General features: G+C 35.0%; 1 protein-coding gene and 1 non-coding gene across 2 annotated transcripts in view; one reads left to right on the forward strand and one right to left on the reverse strand.

Annotated features, from left to right (window-relative positions):
- The window catches only part of LOC145266575 (S1 RNA-binding domain-containing protein 1-like), a 444,676-nt gene extending 430,221 nt beyond the window's left edge, over positions 1–14,455 (reverse strand). Inside the window, exons 1-3 of the mRNA XM_080122415.1 lie at positions 14,337–14,455; positions 7,476–7,692; positions 3,956–4,073 (exon numbers count right to left, since the gene is read on the reverse strand). Coding sequence (XP_079978541.1) covers positions 3,956–4,073; positions 7,476–7,669 — 312 coding nt within the window. The 5' untranslated portion in view covers positions 7,670–7,692; positions 14,337–14,455. The remainder of the gene's footprint in view (positions 1–3,955; positions 4,074–7,475; positions 7,693–14,336) is intronic.
- A 1,033-nt stretch (positions 14,456–15,488) lies between these two features.
- LOC145266835 (U6 spliceosomal RNA) lies at positions 15,489–15,597 on the forward strand. Its single transcript, XR_013864784.1, has one exon. It is a non-coding gene; the product is annotated as a U6 spliceosomal RNA (small nuclear RNA).
- The last annotated feature ends 1,570 nt before the right edge of the window (positions 15,598–17,167 follow it).

The following is a 17,167-nucleotide window of genomic DNA, read 5'->3' on the forward strand; positions in this document are numbered from 1 at the left end:
TTCCTAGCTGGGAAATTGTTTAGACGAACTTAAGTTCTAACAACCTGCATGAGGAAGGCATTGCGAACTTAAAGAATTTAAGTTTCCATGTACAAAGTTTACTACATAAAATTTTTTTTTTAAATAATTATTTTTGTTCACAAGAAATGTTCTGAATTATTTTTTTGAACTGTTAAATTGAAACATGTTTTGTTACAGCACCCATGCTAAATTACAGCTGAGAAGCATACAAGTCATTCATCAGAGCATTTACGAAGGACAAACCTAACCCTAGCATTTAACGACAAGCAGCCAGCTGAAGATATGAGTTGCCACATAGACTTAGGGTCATGCAAGTTTCACGTGCCCTGAGCAGCAGAGCAGTATTTTCCAGTGACCAGTGAGAGTTTGGTCACCCTTGAGGGGTCCACAACTAGACAATTAAGAATGTAGCCCTGTTGGGTTGCATCTATGGTCCTGTGAGCTGGGAGCGACGAACACGGCCAGAGGTACATCACAAGTATGCTCCCGTGAACCAGGATCCGATGGATGCGGCCCCGGAGGTGTATAGAGTTATATTATGCTCCCATGAACCAGGATCTGACAGATGCAGCGCAGAGGTGTATAGGGTTATAACTTGATTATGTAGTATAGCTAACATCTATCAATGTAGTCGCCTTCAGCCTCAATCACCGCCTCAATACAGGTTCGGAGCAGGGAGCATGGCTTTTCCACTTTGGAATTAAGAATTCTGTTTCTGAATACTCAGCAGATGATGGCGATCAGGCTGGCTTTGGTGTTGTGGGAGGTCATGTTGGTGATGTTCTCGACATAGTACCAAACGAAAAAGTCCAATGGGTTCAGATCAAAAGAAGGAGAGGGGCAGTGAGAGATGGGTACAAAGTCATAGCACTCCTTCTGAAACCAAGCCTAGGTCTCTTTGGATTTGTGGGTCGGTGCCAGCAGCCACCTGATTGCACCAGGGGATCACCACACTCTTCAGCACATCCAGGTACACTTTGGTGTTACCTTTCAAGCTGACTTTGAAGATGTGAGGTGGCATGATGTGGCCCTCACTTGAAACCACACCAAAGGCCATAACCGTGGCCAGAAACTTCGTTGAGCTGTGCCCTCAAGCATGGAACTGTCCAGATTTGCGTTTTGAGGGTGCTGGCAACGGTCCTATTGTCATAACTTGGATCGGTAGAGAGCATGAGTTGTACAGCAGCGCTATTTTCTGATCTCGCTTGTTGAACATTGTGTCATTTTCGGACATGATAGACGGCTTCTATCGCTCTTGGGATTTGTACAAAACTGGCCAACCAGTAGATGGTCTGCAAAAAAAAAAAAAAAATAGTTTTCATCAAACAGAAATGGAATCATGTTGTTTTTTCTAGCGTGACAATTTTATCGTTCCACCCTGTAGATAAATATTAACATTCATTCATAAATAAGCAGTAACATTTATTCATATAAATACTAACATTTTGGTAATTCATTAATTTTATATTTCACTAGTGGGTGTCCCCGACATTGCCCGGGTGTGTGATGTAGTAACGAACTGGGAGAGGGGGGGGGCGATAATCAAAACAACAGCAAGCAATTTGGGTGGAGAGAGGTGTTAAAAATAAAAAAAAAGTGGTAGCAGGCAGGCAGGCTCGAACCCGTAACGCAAAGGAGGAAAAAAAAAAAACGTAATGTCTTCACCGATATCTCCATTGCACAAACAAAAATCGAAAGCGTTGAAATTAAGCGTAGTCAATCCAACGGTGACGATGACTTGCCAAAATGTTGGTGAAAAAGCGACCCCTACTTGTACAAAACTGCTCAGTTGAGGGTGAAGGAATGAAGGTTTTCGGCCAATTTTTTGATTTTTGTCGTCCGAAAGACTAAGCTCGAAAATGATACCGATCTCGTGAGGGTCTGTCGCGTGTCACAAGTTTTTGCGAGACATACAAACACACACACACGTTATATTTTTTAACTAGCGAGGGTGCCCAGCGTTGCCTGGGTGTTCAGAGGTGTGTGTTGAGAAAAAAAAAGTTGTAGCAGGCAGGTAGGCTCAAACCCGAACCCGAACCCTTGACGCGAAGATCGAAAAGAAAATGTGAAAAAACCTGATATCTTACCACTCAGCCACGATGGGACAGGAACTAAGAAGCGTTCTAATTTAACGATTAAAAAGTTAAGTGACAGGTGCACAAATTTAATGAGGTCAAACATCACGCGACCCCGCACTTAACTTTGGCTGCGAGGCAGTTTTTTTTTATTTTTGTTTTCCAAGATGTTGGGGGCGAGGGGAGTGTCCAAATGAATAGCAATTGCCTGATATAAGGGGTTTTTTCCACACAGTGATCAAATCTAATTGCTTTCTGGACATCCCCGGCACGAAGCCGGAGAACTGGCGTCGCTGTCTTTAGTTTCGCTTTTTTTTTATACAAAAACCACAAACAAACAGGCGTGAAGGCAAAATAGTGGGAATTTTTAGCGTGTAAAAGTCGCTCAAATAAAATATATTTATGACCTCGTTTTGTAAATCGGAGATATTATAATCTAGGGAATATATAAAAAGTTCTAAAAAACAGCGCCCCCTCCACCACAAAAAAGCCTTTGGCGGCATACACAAAAAATGCACACACACACACACACACACACACACAAACACGCACACATTTTCACTTTTATATTATAGACTACCGGGATTGCCTGGCGTTGCCTGGGTGTTTGTAGGTGTGTGTGTGTGTGTGTGTTGGGAGGGGGGGTAATGTAGAGCAAAATGTAAACTTAACCCTGTTTAAATATTAAAAAAAAAAATGTTAAACTTGTTAAAAAAAAAATAAAACAAAAAAACAGCGATTTCAATCTTAAAACTTTAAAAATGGGAAAAAAAAATTTTTGTGGGTGTAAAAGAAAAAAAAAAGGGGGAGGGGGCAGGTAGGCTCGAACCCGGAGCCTTAAAGCCAATAGGCTGACAACATACAGCTACGCTACAGTGACAGAAACAATGTAAGACATTAAATTTAGCGATTAAAAAGTGAACGAGTTCAAACAGGCGCTTGATTTTATTAAGGTCAAACAGAATGAAATCCCGCAGTTAACTATTTCTGCAAGACAGCTTTTTTTGGTTTTATTTTTCCTCTCCCCAACTTATTGGGAGGGGGGCCCAAATGAATAGCAATTGTCTGGTCTGATATGACGGTTTTCAGCGACATTGATCATTTCTGAACGTGCCGCACGAGTGCCGAGGTTTGTTTCAGTTTCGCTTTTTATACTGAAAAAAGCCAGACACATGCGTGGGCCAATAAATATGGTGAAAATCGCGCGTAAAAGTTGCCCAAATTAAAGATACACGCCGAGTTGTTTCGTAAATCTTAGATAATATCATCTCGGTAGCATATAAAAAGTTATAAGCATGAGCAAGCAAACTGGGAACCACCCTGAAAAAAGCCTTTGCCAGACATACACAAAAAATGCACACACATACACATACAAACACACATTTTGCCTTTTTTATTTTTTATTTTTTTATTTTTTACAAGGGTCTCACCACTTATCAAGACCCAGAGGCCACTCAAGGATAAGGGTTAATAGGTATACATTAGTCATTGTGATTTTAGCATAGTAAACAGTGGGAATTTTGAAACTTGGATTACTTAGGGGGACGATTCAATTAGAACTTGTTCACATTGGACTTTTTCTTTTTTTTTTTTTTTTCATAGGTATCAACTCATTATCAAGGTCAAAGAGGCAACTCAAGGATAAGGGTTAAAGAGTGTACAGTAGAAATTGGACAATATAATAATCATTAGTAATGAAAATTTATTTTATTTTTGTTGTTTTTACAAGACATACAGACACACACACACACGTTTTGCCCTTTACATATATATAGATTATATTTTTTAATTTATTGGTTTTTTTTTGTTGTTAAATCACTTTAATTTTTTGTTAAGGTGAGAAAAATATGTGTACTCACAAGCATTTCCACTTCTGCCAGAGACACAGCTTCACTCAAAGACTCGTTAAGAACCTTATTTAATTTCCCTTGTTTTTTTATCATCTCCTTAACGCTCACAATCCGTTGTTTTACTGTTCTGCAGGAAGAAAGCAAATTTTTTTTTAATTCGAAATTTAAAAGAAAAAAAAAAACTGAGTGCTTGTCCGCAATTCCTCCTACATAAAAAACACAAAAATAAAGAAAAAACCTGTAAGATATATGTGTCCATGATAAAACAAAAAGGTCATATTTCAAAACCCAAGTAAATTGATCAAGTGGTTTTATTCTTGAATAAGAAAATTCAATTTTATGGCTAACCAAAGAGTGACTGCCCCGCAGCGCCATTTTAAAAACAGTCTAAACAAACAAGGGAGGTAACTCAAAACAATTTAAACTTGCAAGATTTACATTGTAATGCCTAGGAATTCCCATTAATTGTTTGAAAATAAGGTACTTGTACAGTTTAATGAAGACATTAAAAAATGAAAATATCGAAAAAAAAAAAAAAAACAAAAAGGTTATATTGTACATATCCGCTTTGGACTGAAGATCTCCGAAAAAAAAATTCAGTTAATTTGATCGAGTAGTTTTTTTTATAGCAAAAAAAAAAACATGTTTTTATGACAGTGCGTTGAGGGCAGCAATCGTTGAATTTTTTTAACACGCCACAGGGAGATAACTCAATTTAAAGCACCGAGACTCCTTCCCCATCTTTAATACTAGTTTTTCTTCCTAAAAATCAAACCTTTTGCTCAGTATCATAAATTGTTTTTTCGATGTAAAAAAAAAAAAAACTACTTGATGAAATTAAGTGAAATTTTTTCCGGAGAACTTCGTTTCATAACAGATACATACAATACAACCTTTTTTTCAATATTTTCATTTTTTAATGACAAGTACCAAAAATAATTTTATTTTTAAGAATTAAACTACTGAATTAACTTACATTTTTTTTGGTGTACGATATTTTCTTTCTTTCACGGGTACATACATCATACAAATTAAAAGAAATTTTTTTTATATGGGGGAATGAAAGTTGACCGGAGTGTTTGATGTGACCCAGTCAATGGTGTAATTGTAGAGCAAACACCAGAGCATGACTCCTGACCATAAACACGGACTTTAGGCTTTGACTAGGTCAAGTAGTTTTGGAGGAATATCATCGGCATGCATGACGTTCTGAAGGGGTCCACGATGCTTAAGTATTTTTCAGAGAGTTAACATCTGGTCAGTATATCCTCAGCCTGGACAAAATCCACATTGGTTTGGCCATGTCCGGGTGTGTCTGTTTTTGAAACCGCTTCAACAGAATGGTAGTTAAGAATTTTACGGATGATACTGCGATAATTATTGCAACAGCATTCGCTTACCTTTCTTGTAGAAAAGTGTCAGGACAGCATCGCTCCAGTCTTGAAGTTTTTTGGTTTCCTAGACATAGGTAAAGATTTAGTGGAGGGTTGTGACTAATATGTCTGAAAAATGTTTGAAGATTTCAGATGAAAGACCATCTTCTCCAGCCGCCTTATTGTTTTTCAGTTTTTTGATAGCGTCCAGGATTTCATCAGTAGTGGAGGGAGCGATGGTAGAGTCATAAACCACAGAAGGAACAGTTGGAATCTGAAAGGTTTAACTGGTATTGTTGAGCAGTAAGACTAAGTGATTACTCCAACATTGGAGGCGCTCATTAAAATTTGTGATAGGCTCGCCTTGTTGATTGAACATTATTTTGTTGCTGCCTCTGAATAATTTTGTAGTCGATCGAAGAATACTGTACAGCTTTCTGGCATTAGCTAACAATGAGGCTTGCTCCGTCTATTCAGCAATTTTCTGCCAGTAAATGCTGTGATCAGCTTACGGAGAACAAGCAGTTTCACAAAGCAGTTGGCGGAAGTCATCGGAGCTGAAACATTGTGATTATTTTGTTCCGTTTTGCAAGCTCAATTGTGTGGACTGATACCTAATCTTTGACACGTCTTTTTGTGGTGCCAAGAGTCTGATGCGTTACTTCATTGACATTGCTTTTGAAGGATTGCCACAGGTCCTCGACATTTGTGTCAATCGATTAAAGTGCTTCAAGACTTAAAATGGTTGGATAGATTAACTCAAAAGTAGTTTTGGGTAGCTTCACACTTGAGCCGTAACACATATTTCAGTAGCCGATGGGTCTTCTTATTTGCCTTTAGCATTAGATATAGTTGTGCACAAACCATGACATGATTGGAGCCATTGCCCATTTCTGTACCACAATACGCACACCAGCTGAGCATGCTAGACGCCCAACGAGACTTGATGAAGATGTGGTCAATTTGATTCTGACTGACAGCGTCATTGAAGTACTAAGTCATGAGGTGGCGTTTGGGATGTTGAAAATGGGTGCTTGAGCTGTGATCTCTGATGGCAAACTGGCAGATGATGTGCCTCGAATTAGTGTCTCCAACACCCATGCATAGAATCAACTTGCAACTAACACAAGATCTTGTGATAGGATTTTTGTCTATAACTGAAGACTATCATAGAAGGCATCTCTAATGTCGTCGTCAGTGGCATCAAAAGTTGGAACATAGACTGAGATGACGGATACGTTAAACAATGCACCATGCAAACTAGGCAGGGAGAGATTAGATTCTAGGCAAGGAGCGTAGTATCCTCTTGATTGCTCAGAGCAAATGCAATGCCATGATATCCCAAATTGTCAGCAGGACCGCTGTGGTAGGTATGATACGACACATCTGTTTGAGGGACTTTAACCCATCTGCTGCAGTTTTTATTTGAAAAGTTTCAGCATTTAAACCGTGAAGCAATAGCAAACAAGTGAAATCTGCTAGTATAAAAAAACGTTTTTAAAAAAAAAATTTATTTTGAGAATTGTGATGTAGATAGTGACATAGTCTTGGTTGCCAACAGACATCTCCATTCCAATGAGCTCATAAAAAATTGTGGATTTTTGTCATTTTCATTAACTTGTAGTTAGAAGGAGAAACTCTCCTCTAATTGATCTGCACATGTTAAGAGAGACTGAGGCATAATTATCTGCCCTTGCATAGACCAGACGATCATAACAAAAAAAAAGAAAGAAATTCAAAATGGTGGCTGCTATTAAAATCAACTTAGCAGTAGACAATCTCATCATTCATAGTAATAGTAATTCCTTCAGTTGTAAAATTGTTAAACAAATCATTTTAAACAATGGAAAGTTACACACTTTAGAAAAAAGTTTTTTAATGAATTTAAACAAGAAAATTTGAAAACCTGAAATTTACTTTTGTTGTTGTTGTTAAAGTCCGAATTTTTGCCAATAACCAATAACCTGGCTTTATCAAGGAGATGTCAGTCCGATTAAGTTTTTTTTTTTTAATGAGATGTCAGTTCGATTAAAAAAAAAAAAAACTTGAATCCTGGTTTCCTAACTGATAAGCAAACACTCTAAATATAATGCCAAACAGATCGGTTTTATGCTAAACGGCGCATATATAAACAAGGAAAAGGTGCGCCATCTTACCTGAATTCTGAAAGTACTTCTTTGACTTGACGGATTTTCTCGGGTTCCATGTTACCGGTTTTTTCTTTTCTGTAACGTGCAATGAAAGGTACCGTATTATCATTGTCCAAGAGATTCACAACGTTTTTTGTGATCGTATAGGGAACGTCCACCTCTTTGGAAATCAGTTCAATTATGTCCCATGTTACTTCCATCTCGGCAGCGGATTCTTCAAATTCTTTAAAAAAAACATAAATAAATAAAACATATAAATATAGTCAAGAGAAGCTATTGACCCCTATCTCTGAAAGTAATGTATTATTTTCATCGTATATGTGTGTATATATATATATATATATATATATATATATATATATATATATATATATATATATATCATTTAAGATAAACCAGACTATATTAATAAAGGAAATCCAAAACTATATTAGCAATGTATAAAATGTATTTATAATTACATATAATAAATTTATAATAAAAAAAAATTAAAAAAATGTATATATGTAAAAATATTTTTAACCTTTATATATCTAATTTTAAATAAGAATGTAAATATACTAAATACTAATCATAGTGGGGTTGATAAGTAGTTAAAAGGATTCATCCTAATCTTATAAATACAAGACTGATAAATTAAAAAATTAAAAAATGTATCCATTTTAAATGTGGAAATTGATGAATCGCACAGGTGAGAAATTCATTTTTATAGTCTGAAAAGGTTAGTAATTGCAATTAAGAATAGAAAACTGGATCAAATGTTTGAAACATGTCTTCTTCCTAAGATTAAGGGTGGTGGTGTTTGATCAATACTGCTGGGGAGCCATGATGTAATATACTGTTTTGTTTTTAAATCCCCGAAACAGTGTTTCATGATAAACAACTGATGATCCCTTTAAAAATAAATTATTGGTATTATAGTAAATTCGAGAGCGAGTTGATGCAGTGATTGCAGGTGATTAAATGACTTACTGACTAGATGGTTTTCTAACGAATGATAAAAAATATTTTTTTGTATAGTTTTAAAGGTTAAAAACTTCAAAGACTATATATAAAATATGCGTCAAGTGCGTTTGAAAGCAAAATACAGCGTAATATTAGGAAAATAAACAAATATTTTACTTGTTTGAAATTTATCACAAATATATTTCAGGGATATCCTCCATATTCAGTGTGCTGTTTCTTTTTTTCTTTTTTTTCCCCCCTTTTCTTCTTCCTTGCCATGTTGTAAATTTGGAGAAAGAATGAAAAGAATATGCTGTTGTCACAGCCCTAATCATAAATAGTCGAAATTTGGTAAATTGGATTACTTAAGGGGACGGCTGATCAAGAATTTGTTTACATTGGACTTGAAGACGACCAAATTGTAGTCAGCTGGAAAGCAGGCAAATGGTAGAGCTTCACAGGCATGCAGTTCTAAGAAAGAAACTTTCTTCATGGAATCCAGTCATTTATTTTCAAGATTTTTTTTCATTAATTTTTTTTTTTTTTTTTGGCTCAACAGAAGTTTTTTTTGTTTTAGAAAAGCTAAAAAATATGTTTACGAAAATCGTAAATTGTTAGATGAACAAGCGAGAGAGAGAAGAAATATTTGTCTTCAAAAGGAAAGAGAGACTTGGGGAAAATACATACAGCGAGAGAATCCAGTAGATTGCGTAGATTTAAATAAAGTATATATGAATGAATTACGTATAAAAAAAAAACGTAACTGTTTGTAAAAAGTATAATTAACTACTGAAACAAACGTACAAATTGGGGGAATGAGCAATTTAATCATAGGGCAAAAATAGATATCATTGTGACGCCATATTGTAATGGTACATGAGCGTTCGTTTAGCATGCTAGTATTGTTATTCCGGAATATGGAAATGGCCAGAGATTATCCAATCCGGAGCAGAATTAATTTGGGGAGACATTATTTTTTGTGACAGAAAAGTGAAAGATTATGTTATGCCAATGAGTTTATGATCCAGTTAAAGTTATTTTCATAAATTGAATGTATTTTTAATTTCATGCTTACAATGATTTTCCCCTTTTGTAACCTGTAAACCATATACTTATTCCATAAACCATATAAAACTGCTTTTTCCATAAACCATATGAAATTGTTTTTTTCCCCCAATTTTTTCTTGCCTAATTTGTGAAAAAGACTTTCCTCCTTTTGTAATCTGTGAACGATATACTTATTCCATAAACCATATAAAATTGGTTTTTTCCCATCTTTTATCCCATAATTTGTGAAAAAGACTTTCATTAGAATTTGACGTAATTTTGGGAAAGGGGGAGATAACAACTGTTTGTAAATACAAACAACTGTTTGAAAGTCTTATGGTCTACCATAGCTGAGGTAATATCACGTAACGACAAATTGCCCAAAGAAATTATCTTATTTTTATCAAACAATGCAATTACTTAAAGATTTTTTTTTTTTCTTTTTGGTATCGATTCGTCAAAGCATTTCCTATATTAGCAATATTATCTTCACTAAAAAAAAATTATTAATTTATTTTTCAAAGATTTAAAAGTAGTGTTTTTCATAAAAATAATGAAAATATGTAAAATTTTATTTTTGCTAATCTGAAAAATAATTATTATTGACATATTCAACGAATTTCACACTTCAAAACACAAAAGATGAAAAATAAAACACATTCGAAATTTGGATTTTCAACCTTAAAATCTGATACGTGCGCAGGTTTTTTTTTTTTTGTTTCTTTGTTTTATCTACAATCCTCACCCTTCCCAAAATACAATATATTTTGTTCAGTTTCGGCTGATTATTTTAAGCATATTTGTAACCACAAGTAAAGAAGGGGGATTGTAGGCAAATATATATATATATATATATATATATATATAAAAGTGAACATGTCTGTCTGTCTGTGTACATTTCCCTACGCAATAACTCTGTCAATTTTTAGTCTACAGACTCGAAATTTGATATACAGGGTACTGAAATTTGGGAAAATCTTTGTAATCCTTTTTCAGCCAGAAATTTGGCTGTTAAGGGGTCAAAGTTCAAAGAGAGAACTCTAACAAACTCCTCCGCCAATTTTGCGTATAAATAATTAAAATTTTAGATATAGGTTCCTTGGATATGGATCTAACTTAATAACTTGATTTGAGCACAAAACAATAAATGTTAAGGGGTCAAAGTTTAAAAAAATTGACCGCTTTTTTTACTTTTTTTTTTTTTTTGCTTAACATACACCTGGGCAACGCTGGGCTGAAATGCTAGTATATATATATATAAAAAATAAATATAGATTATAAAAAAAATATATATAAACTGCTATAAAGTTCACTTAATAAACGGTGAAAATTTCGTATTGACTGGATAATTATTAGATTTTTGAAGAGAGACTCCACCAAAAAATACTTTCTCCTTCCGTTTTGTCCGTGTCTAATTAAAATGTTATGTAAAACTAGTTGAAACAAAAATATTTCTTAGTTATTTCCTTTCATTATTAACATATTCATAACAAATACAATAGGTACCTCCAACGTGCACCACAATTTTAATCCCCCCACCTATATGTAACACAAAATAACTGTAATTTAATATTATCATCCTAATTTTTTTATCATTTAAAGGAAGAAGCTTCAAATAAACTGCTAATATTTTTAAAAAATTTTTTACAGCGTACAAAAATAATGAAAATGCGAAACTAAAACCGTGTTTACATTATTGATGCTTTAAAACAACGTTCCTATGTAGTGACGTTTTTGAAGGCGTAAACATATCCACGTTTAGAAATCTAGCAGAATTCAAATAGATGTCATATTTTCCTGAAATTTTCCATATTTATTCATTATTAAATAAACTTACATAATAAAAGTTTTGTTTGTTAAATATATTAGAGGAAATATTTTTTTTTTTTGGTGTTCTACCCCCCCCCTATATTTCATGCTATGAAGACTAAAGAAAATGAATGTAGGTCGATAAAAATTTCAACATTTTTTAAAGCTGAAAAGATCAAATAATTGAAAAATAGTTATATATATATATATATATATATATATATATATATATATATATAAAGTGGAAACTTAACCAACTTTTTTGGATTTTGATTTTTGGATTTCACTGTTATTGGATATTTTACCCTTCGCCAGACTATCCATTCACATGAAATCACCTTTTTCTTCATCATATTCCCTCTGCTTCACTATTTGTTACCAAGTAAAATCTATGACTTACTTGTAGTTTCATCAAATACTTTTGCAAGCAAAATCCGATCCCACATTTTGCTAAATCCTACCCTCCAATGAGAAGAAAAGTATTTCTTCAAAACTCCGTGGATTAAGGACTATCCACTTATTTTGTGCTTCCTTTTTAAATTTAAATATGTTTTTAACTCTTTTTCAAAGTGTTTTTTAACATGTTTTATTAACTACTTGTTTATATATATATATATATATATATATATATATATATATATAAGATCCCGTTATTTATTTCACTTAAAGTTGTAAAGAAAATTGGACGTAAAATCAATATTATTATGCTAAAAAAAAAAAAAAATAAACACTTTTTCTTGACAATTTTTTTTTCTCGGTAATATAATTATTTGAATTACAAAAAAAAAAAAAAAAAAAGAAAAAAAAACAGAATTCTAAAAAATAATTATTTTTAAAAAGCTTTAAATGATATTAAATTCCAATATTCCGCGATATGAAGTTTAAACAAAGATTTTTTTATACCAGATTACTAATATTAAAAAAATATGACTCTTGATATAACAAGAATCCAAAATCGGCCTAAAAACAATTCGTTTTGATTTGATTATTTAAATTGATAGAGGGTGAACTTTATTTTTTGTGCCTTTTTCCAATAAAGTATGAAGGCCTTTAAGCAACATTATCTTTATATACATAAGTTTCAACAGAAGACGTTAAAATTAACTTTGTTTTATTAACTCGTCTGTGTAGTTCGTTAAAATATCTATTTGATTTCCAATGTAAATATGAAAATCCGATAGCAAAAAAAAAAAAAACGTTACTTCCATTAACCATTATAGCGCCAATGCTCATCCATAGAAACTGACAGAAAATAGTAAACACACGAAATGATGACATTGCTGTTATTGTGTAAAACGCTGACGTTATACACAATGTGGGGGCCCCTAAAGTACAGAGTACCTATTTACAATGCCTCCCCACGGGACAGAGACACCAGGGTCGTTTTTTAGTGTGGAGAAAAGGTACAAAAATAAAAATTGTCTCAGTCGTGAAGGATTTCTCCTCTACTGAAAGAGAACAAGAAATGGAAGTGCCGCATCTGAAGAACAGATACTACACTTTATCAAATTTACCAAATTTTCATTACTAATGATTACTATATTGTCCAATTTCTACTGTACACTCTTTAACCCTTATCCTTGAGTGGCCTCTTGGCCTTGATAACGTGGTGATGCCTATGTAAAAAAAAAAATAATAATAAAAAAAACACACACACACACACTTATATTAGTTGTTATCAGCAGTCGTTTTTTTTTTTTTGGTAAATTTTCTGATTAGGTCCACCTCCACAATTTTCTTTTAAATGGCGACTTTTCTAAGTTTTCGACTATGCTGAATACGAAAATCGCATTGAAATTTTGCAGAAATAAGTAGTTATCGAGATATAAAAAGTTGTATTATGCATTGTATTCTTTAGTGGCCATCTTTTTTTACGCGCGTGCCATAAACAAATCTACTCATCTATGACTGACACAGTGCACGTGCACGACTGCACGAGTGCACGACGCGTGTAAAAAAGATGGCCGCCGATGCATAATACAACTTTTTATATCTCGATAACTCGGGTCAAGATTAAAGTGTAGTATCTGTTCTTCAGATCTACACTTCAATTTCTTGTTCTCTGTCAGTGGAGGAGAAATCCTTGACGACTGAGACAATTTTTATTTTTGTTCCTTTTCTCTACATTAAAAAACGACCCTGGTGTCTAACTCTGTCCCGTGGTGAGGCATTGTAAATAGGAACTACTTATTTATGCAAAATTTCGATGCGATTTCCGTATTCAGCATAGTCGAAAATCTATAAAAGTCGTCATTTAAAAGAAAATTATGGCGGTGCAACCTAAAAAAAATCCCTGGCTGGCTTTCAAAATAATAACATCATTTCAACACGGTAACAAAAATGAAATAAGTACCATAAAACTACTTGATCGATTTACGTGATTTTTAGAGTATGACATCTTCGTTGACGTTCTGTAACAAGTGATTTTTCTGTATTTTCTTTACGTTTTTATTGCCGCCATAAGTTTGAATAAGCATCTTTTTTTTCCTTTTAGGCTATTGTGCGCTTCTACACTACTGGGACGAAATATCGGAAATCGTAAAACTGAATTTCACATGAAAACAACGGTATCTACGTATTCTTCGTATTTTTAAGATGATTGTATCCAAAAGTTACGAAAAGCGATAAGGTAGAAAATTATTTATTAAAGAAAATAAAAAATAGAATTTGATGAAAACGATCGTAAGACCCAGGAGAGTTCAAAAGGAGGGTAATTTCCAGTTTTGATTTAAACAAGATGGCGGCAATTTTTTACCTGCTAACACGATTAAAGTTGTTTTGTTTAATAACTTAATAATAGTCAGGTAATTTCGACTGCATAATTTGAAAGCTACCATTGTAACTTATTAGAATTAACAAAAAAAAAAAAACAGTTGAAACCATTGTTTTTTATTTGAAAACTCCATTTATCGACTACAAAATCTCGAAGCGCCTTTTTTTTTTTCTTTTTTTTTAAACCGGTAAATGAATGTATGAATTCCGAAAGAAGAAGAAAAAAAAACTTGCATTTTTTTTTTCTTTTGACATTAGAAGATTTAAAAAAAAAAAAAAAAAACTTATATTTACCTTTTTTTTCTCGATAGAAGTCGCTCGAAAATAAACGTTTTATTTTCCTTTGAAGTTTGGATGATAGAAAATTGCGAAAATGGAAAAATTGAAAATCCCTCCTTTTTCTTTGGGGGGGGGGGTCACTTTAAAACTTCGAAAAGTAATAATAATAATAAAAAGGTTTTGATTTATATTATTTATTTTATTATTTTTGTATACAGACAAGAAATATTTTTTTTAAAGAATAGTTTTAATTAAAGTAAAAATTAATATATACAAGAACTTCTTTTTTTCTCGTCTTAAAAATGAGCTCAATATTGTTTGGAACATGTAATGGACGAAATATATAGAATTTTTTTTTTTTTTAATTCTCCTTAAGTGTAACAAAAATAGTGTTTTATAAATTCTTATCAATTAACTAAATATTTTTTTTGTTCTAGGAATAAAACTCATATTAAAATGGCTTAAGAACAATAAAATAAAAAAAACCCACGTTTGTCAAACGATTATTTGTTTTCCTTCATTTTAGGCGGTGTTAACTCAAGATTTTCCCGCATATAAAAGATGGCCGTTCAAATTTAAAAGCCTTTGCTTATGATGATGATGATGATTATTATTATTATTTTATTTATTTATTTTTTTAATTGCATTTTCACCTCAAACAAAGCGCAGTGCCATTTTGATGTTGACATAATTTACAGCGATACTATGTAGGGAGTTGTGCAGAAAGATCTGTTTACATTACACTTAAACGTCTGCATGCCAGTACAGTCAGGGAAGCAGGATCCCGGAAAAGAATTTCAAAGTCTCACAGTCCTAGGGAAGAAACTATTAGAGTAGAAGGATTTCGGCATCTAGGGATCTCTACTGTGTAGGGGTGGGATTTTGCTGCTTGTTGGGTTTGTCAGAGATATTTACGTCGAGGAGGTACAAGAGCTTGCAGTTCGACAGAGCACATACCATTAAAATACTTGTAAAACAGGCAGAGGAATACAACATTTCCTCGATGGAACAGCAGTTAAAACTTAGCTGACAGTTCGGGACCTATCAGGTTCGCGACTCTTTTTTGAACTCTATCTAGGAGTGAGAGACTAGTGGTAGATGCACTAGCCCAAATGTGACAACAATACTCCATACCTGGGCGAATGGTGCCTTGTAGAGGTACAAAATGCTCTCAGGCCTCAGCAGTACATATACTAAAATTGGAACGATACAGAGAAGACTAGCATGGCCCCTGCGCAAGGATGACACACAAATTCATGAAGCGTTCCATATTTTTGGGTGGCCTTTTGGTCAAGATCAAAGTGTAGTATCTGTTCCGGCAGATGCTGCACTTAAGATAATTTGTACCAGTCAATGGAGGGGAAACCCTCTATACTGGGACAATTATTATTTTTGGTAACCAGAGTGCCCCCTTTTTGCCTACTTTTAGGGGAGCTGGTTTTTACCTCACATTAAAAACGGCCTTGTGCCTAATTTGGTCAGTGGGGGAGCAAATAAATACCATCTGTTCCGGCAGATGCTGCAAGCTATGACTAGCAAAGACCAGATGTGGGGGCAACCCCACATGCCTGACCATTAACCAGCTCCCATTTCCCACCTCTCGGGAGCTGGTCCCCTTTTTCCCTTCCCCCTCCCTTCACTCCTCACATTAAAAATCGGCCTTGCCTACTTTTAGGGGAGCTGGTTTTTACCTCACATTAAAAACGGCCTTGTGCCTAATTTGCTCAGTGGGGGAGCAAATAAATACCATCTGTTCCGACAGATGCTGCACTTAAGATAATATGTACCAGTCAATGGAGGGGAAACCCTCTATACTGGGACAATTATTATTTTTGGTAACCAGAGTGCCCCCTTTTTTGCCTACTTTTAGGGGAGCTGGTTTTTACCTCACATTAAAAACGGCCTTGTGCCTAATTTGCTCAGTGGGGGAGCAAATAAATACCATCTGTTCCGGCAGATACTGCAAGCTATGACTAGCTATGACTAGCAAAGACCAGATGTGGGGGCAACCCCACATGGCTGACCTTTAACCAGCTCCCATTTCCCACCTCTCGGGAGCTGGTCCCCTTTTTCCCTTCCCCCTCCCATCACTCCTCACATTAAAAATTGGCCTTGTGCCTAATTTGCTCGGTGGGGGAGCAAATAAATACCATCTGTTCCGGCAGATACTGCAAGCTATGACTAGCTATGACTAGCTATGACTAGCAAAGACCAGATGTGGGGGCAACCCCACATGCCTGACCTTTAACCAGCTCCCATTTCCCACTTCTCAGGAGCTGGCCCCCTTTTTCCCTTCCCCCTCCCTTCACTCCTCACATTAAAAATTGGCCTTGTGCCTAATTTGCTCGGTGGGGGAGCAAATAAATACCATCTGTTCCGGCAGATACTGCAAGCTATGACTAGCTATGACTAGCAAAGACCAGATGTGGGGGTAACCCCACATGCCTGACCTTTAACCAGCTCCCATTTCCCACTTCTCGGGAGCTGGCCCCCTTTTTCCCTTCCCCCTCCCTTCACTCCTCACATTAAAAATTGGCCTTGTGCCTAATTTGCTCGGTGGGGGAGCAAATAAATACCATCTGTTCCGGCAGATACTGCAAGCAAAGACTATATGTGGGGGCGACCCCACATATAAGACCTTGGTCAATGTAGGGGCAACCCTTCATACCAATTGTCACTATCCAGCTCCCCTACTCCCCGGGGAGTTGGTCCCCATTTCCCCTTCACTCCTCACATTAAAAATCGGCTTTGTGCCTAATTTGCTCGGTGGGGGAGCAAATAAATACCGTATCTGTTCCGGCAGATGCTGCAATCAAAGACCATTGCCCTTGTGGCAATCTTTTGGT

The sequence above is a fragment of the Euprymna scolopes genome, chromosome 41, assembly GCF_053919585.1.
Source record: "Euprymna scolopes isolate OS-2025 chromosome 41, ASM5391958v1, whole genome shotgun sequence".
Classification (NCBI taxonomy): Eukaryota; Metazoa; Mollusca; class Cephalopoda; order Sepiida; family Sepiolidae; genus Euprymna; species Euprymna scolopes.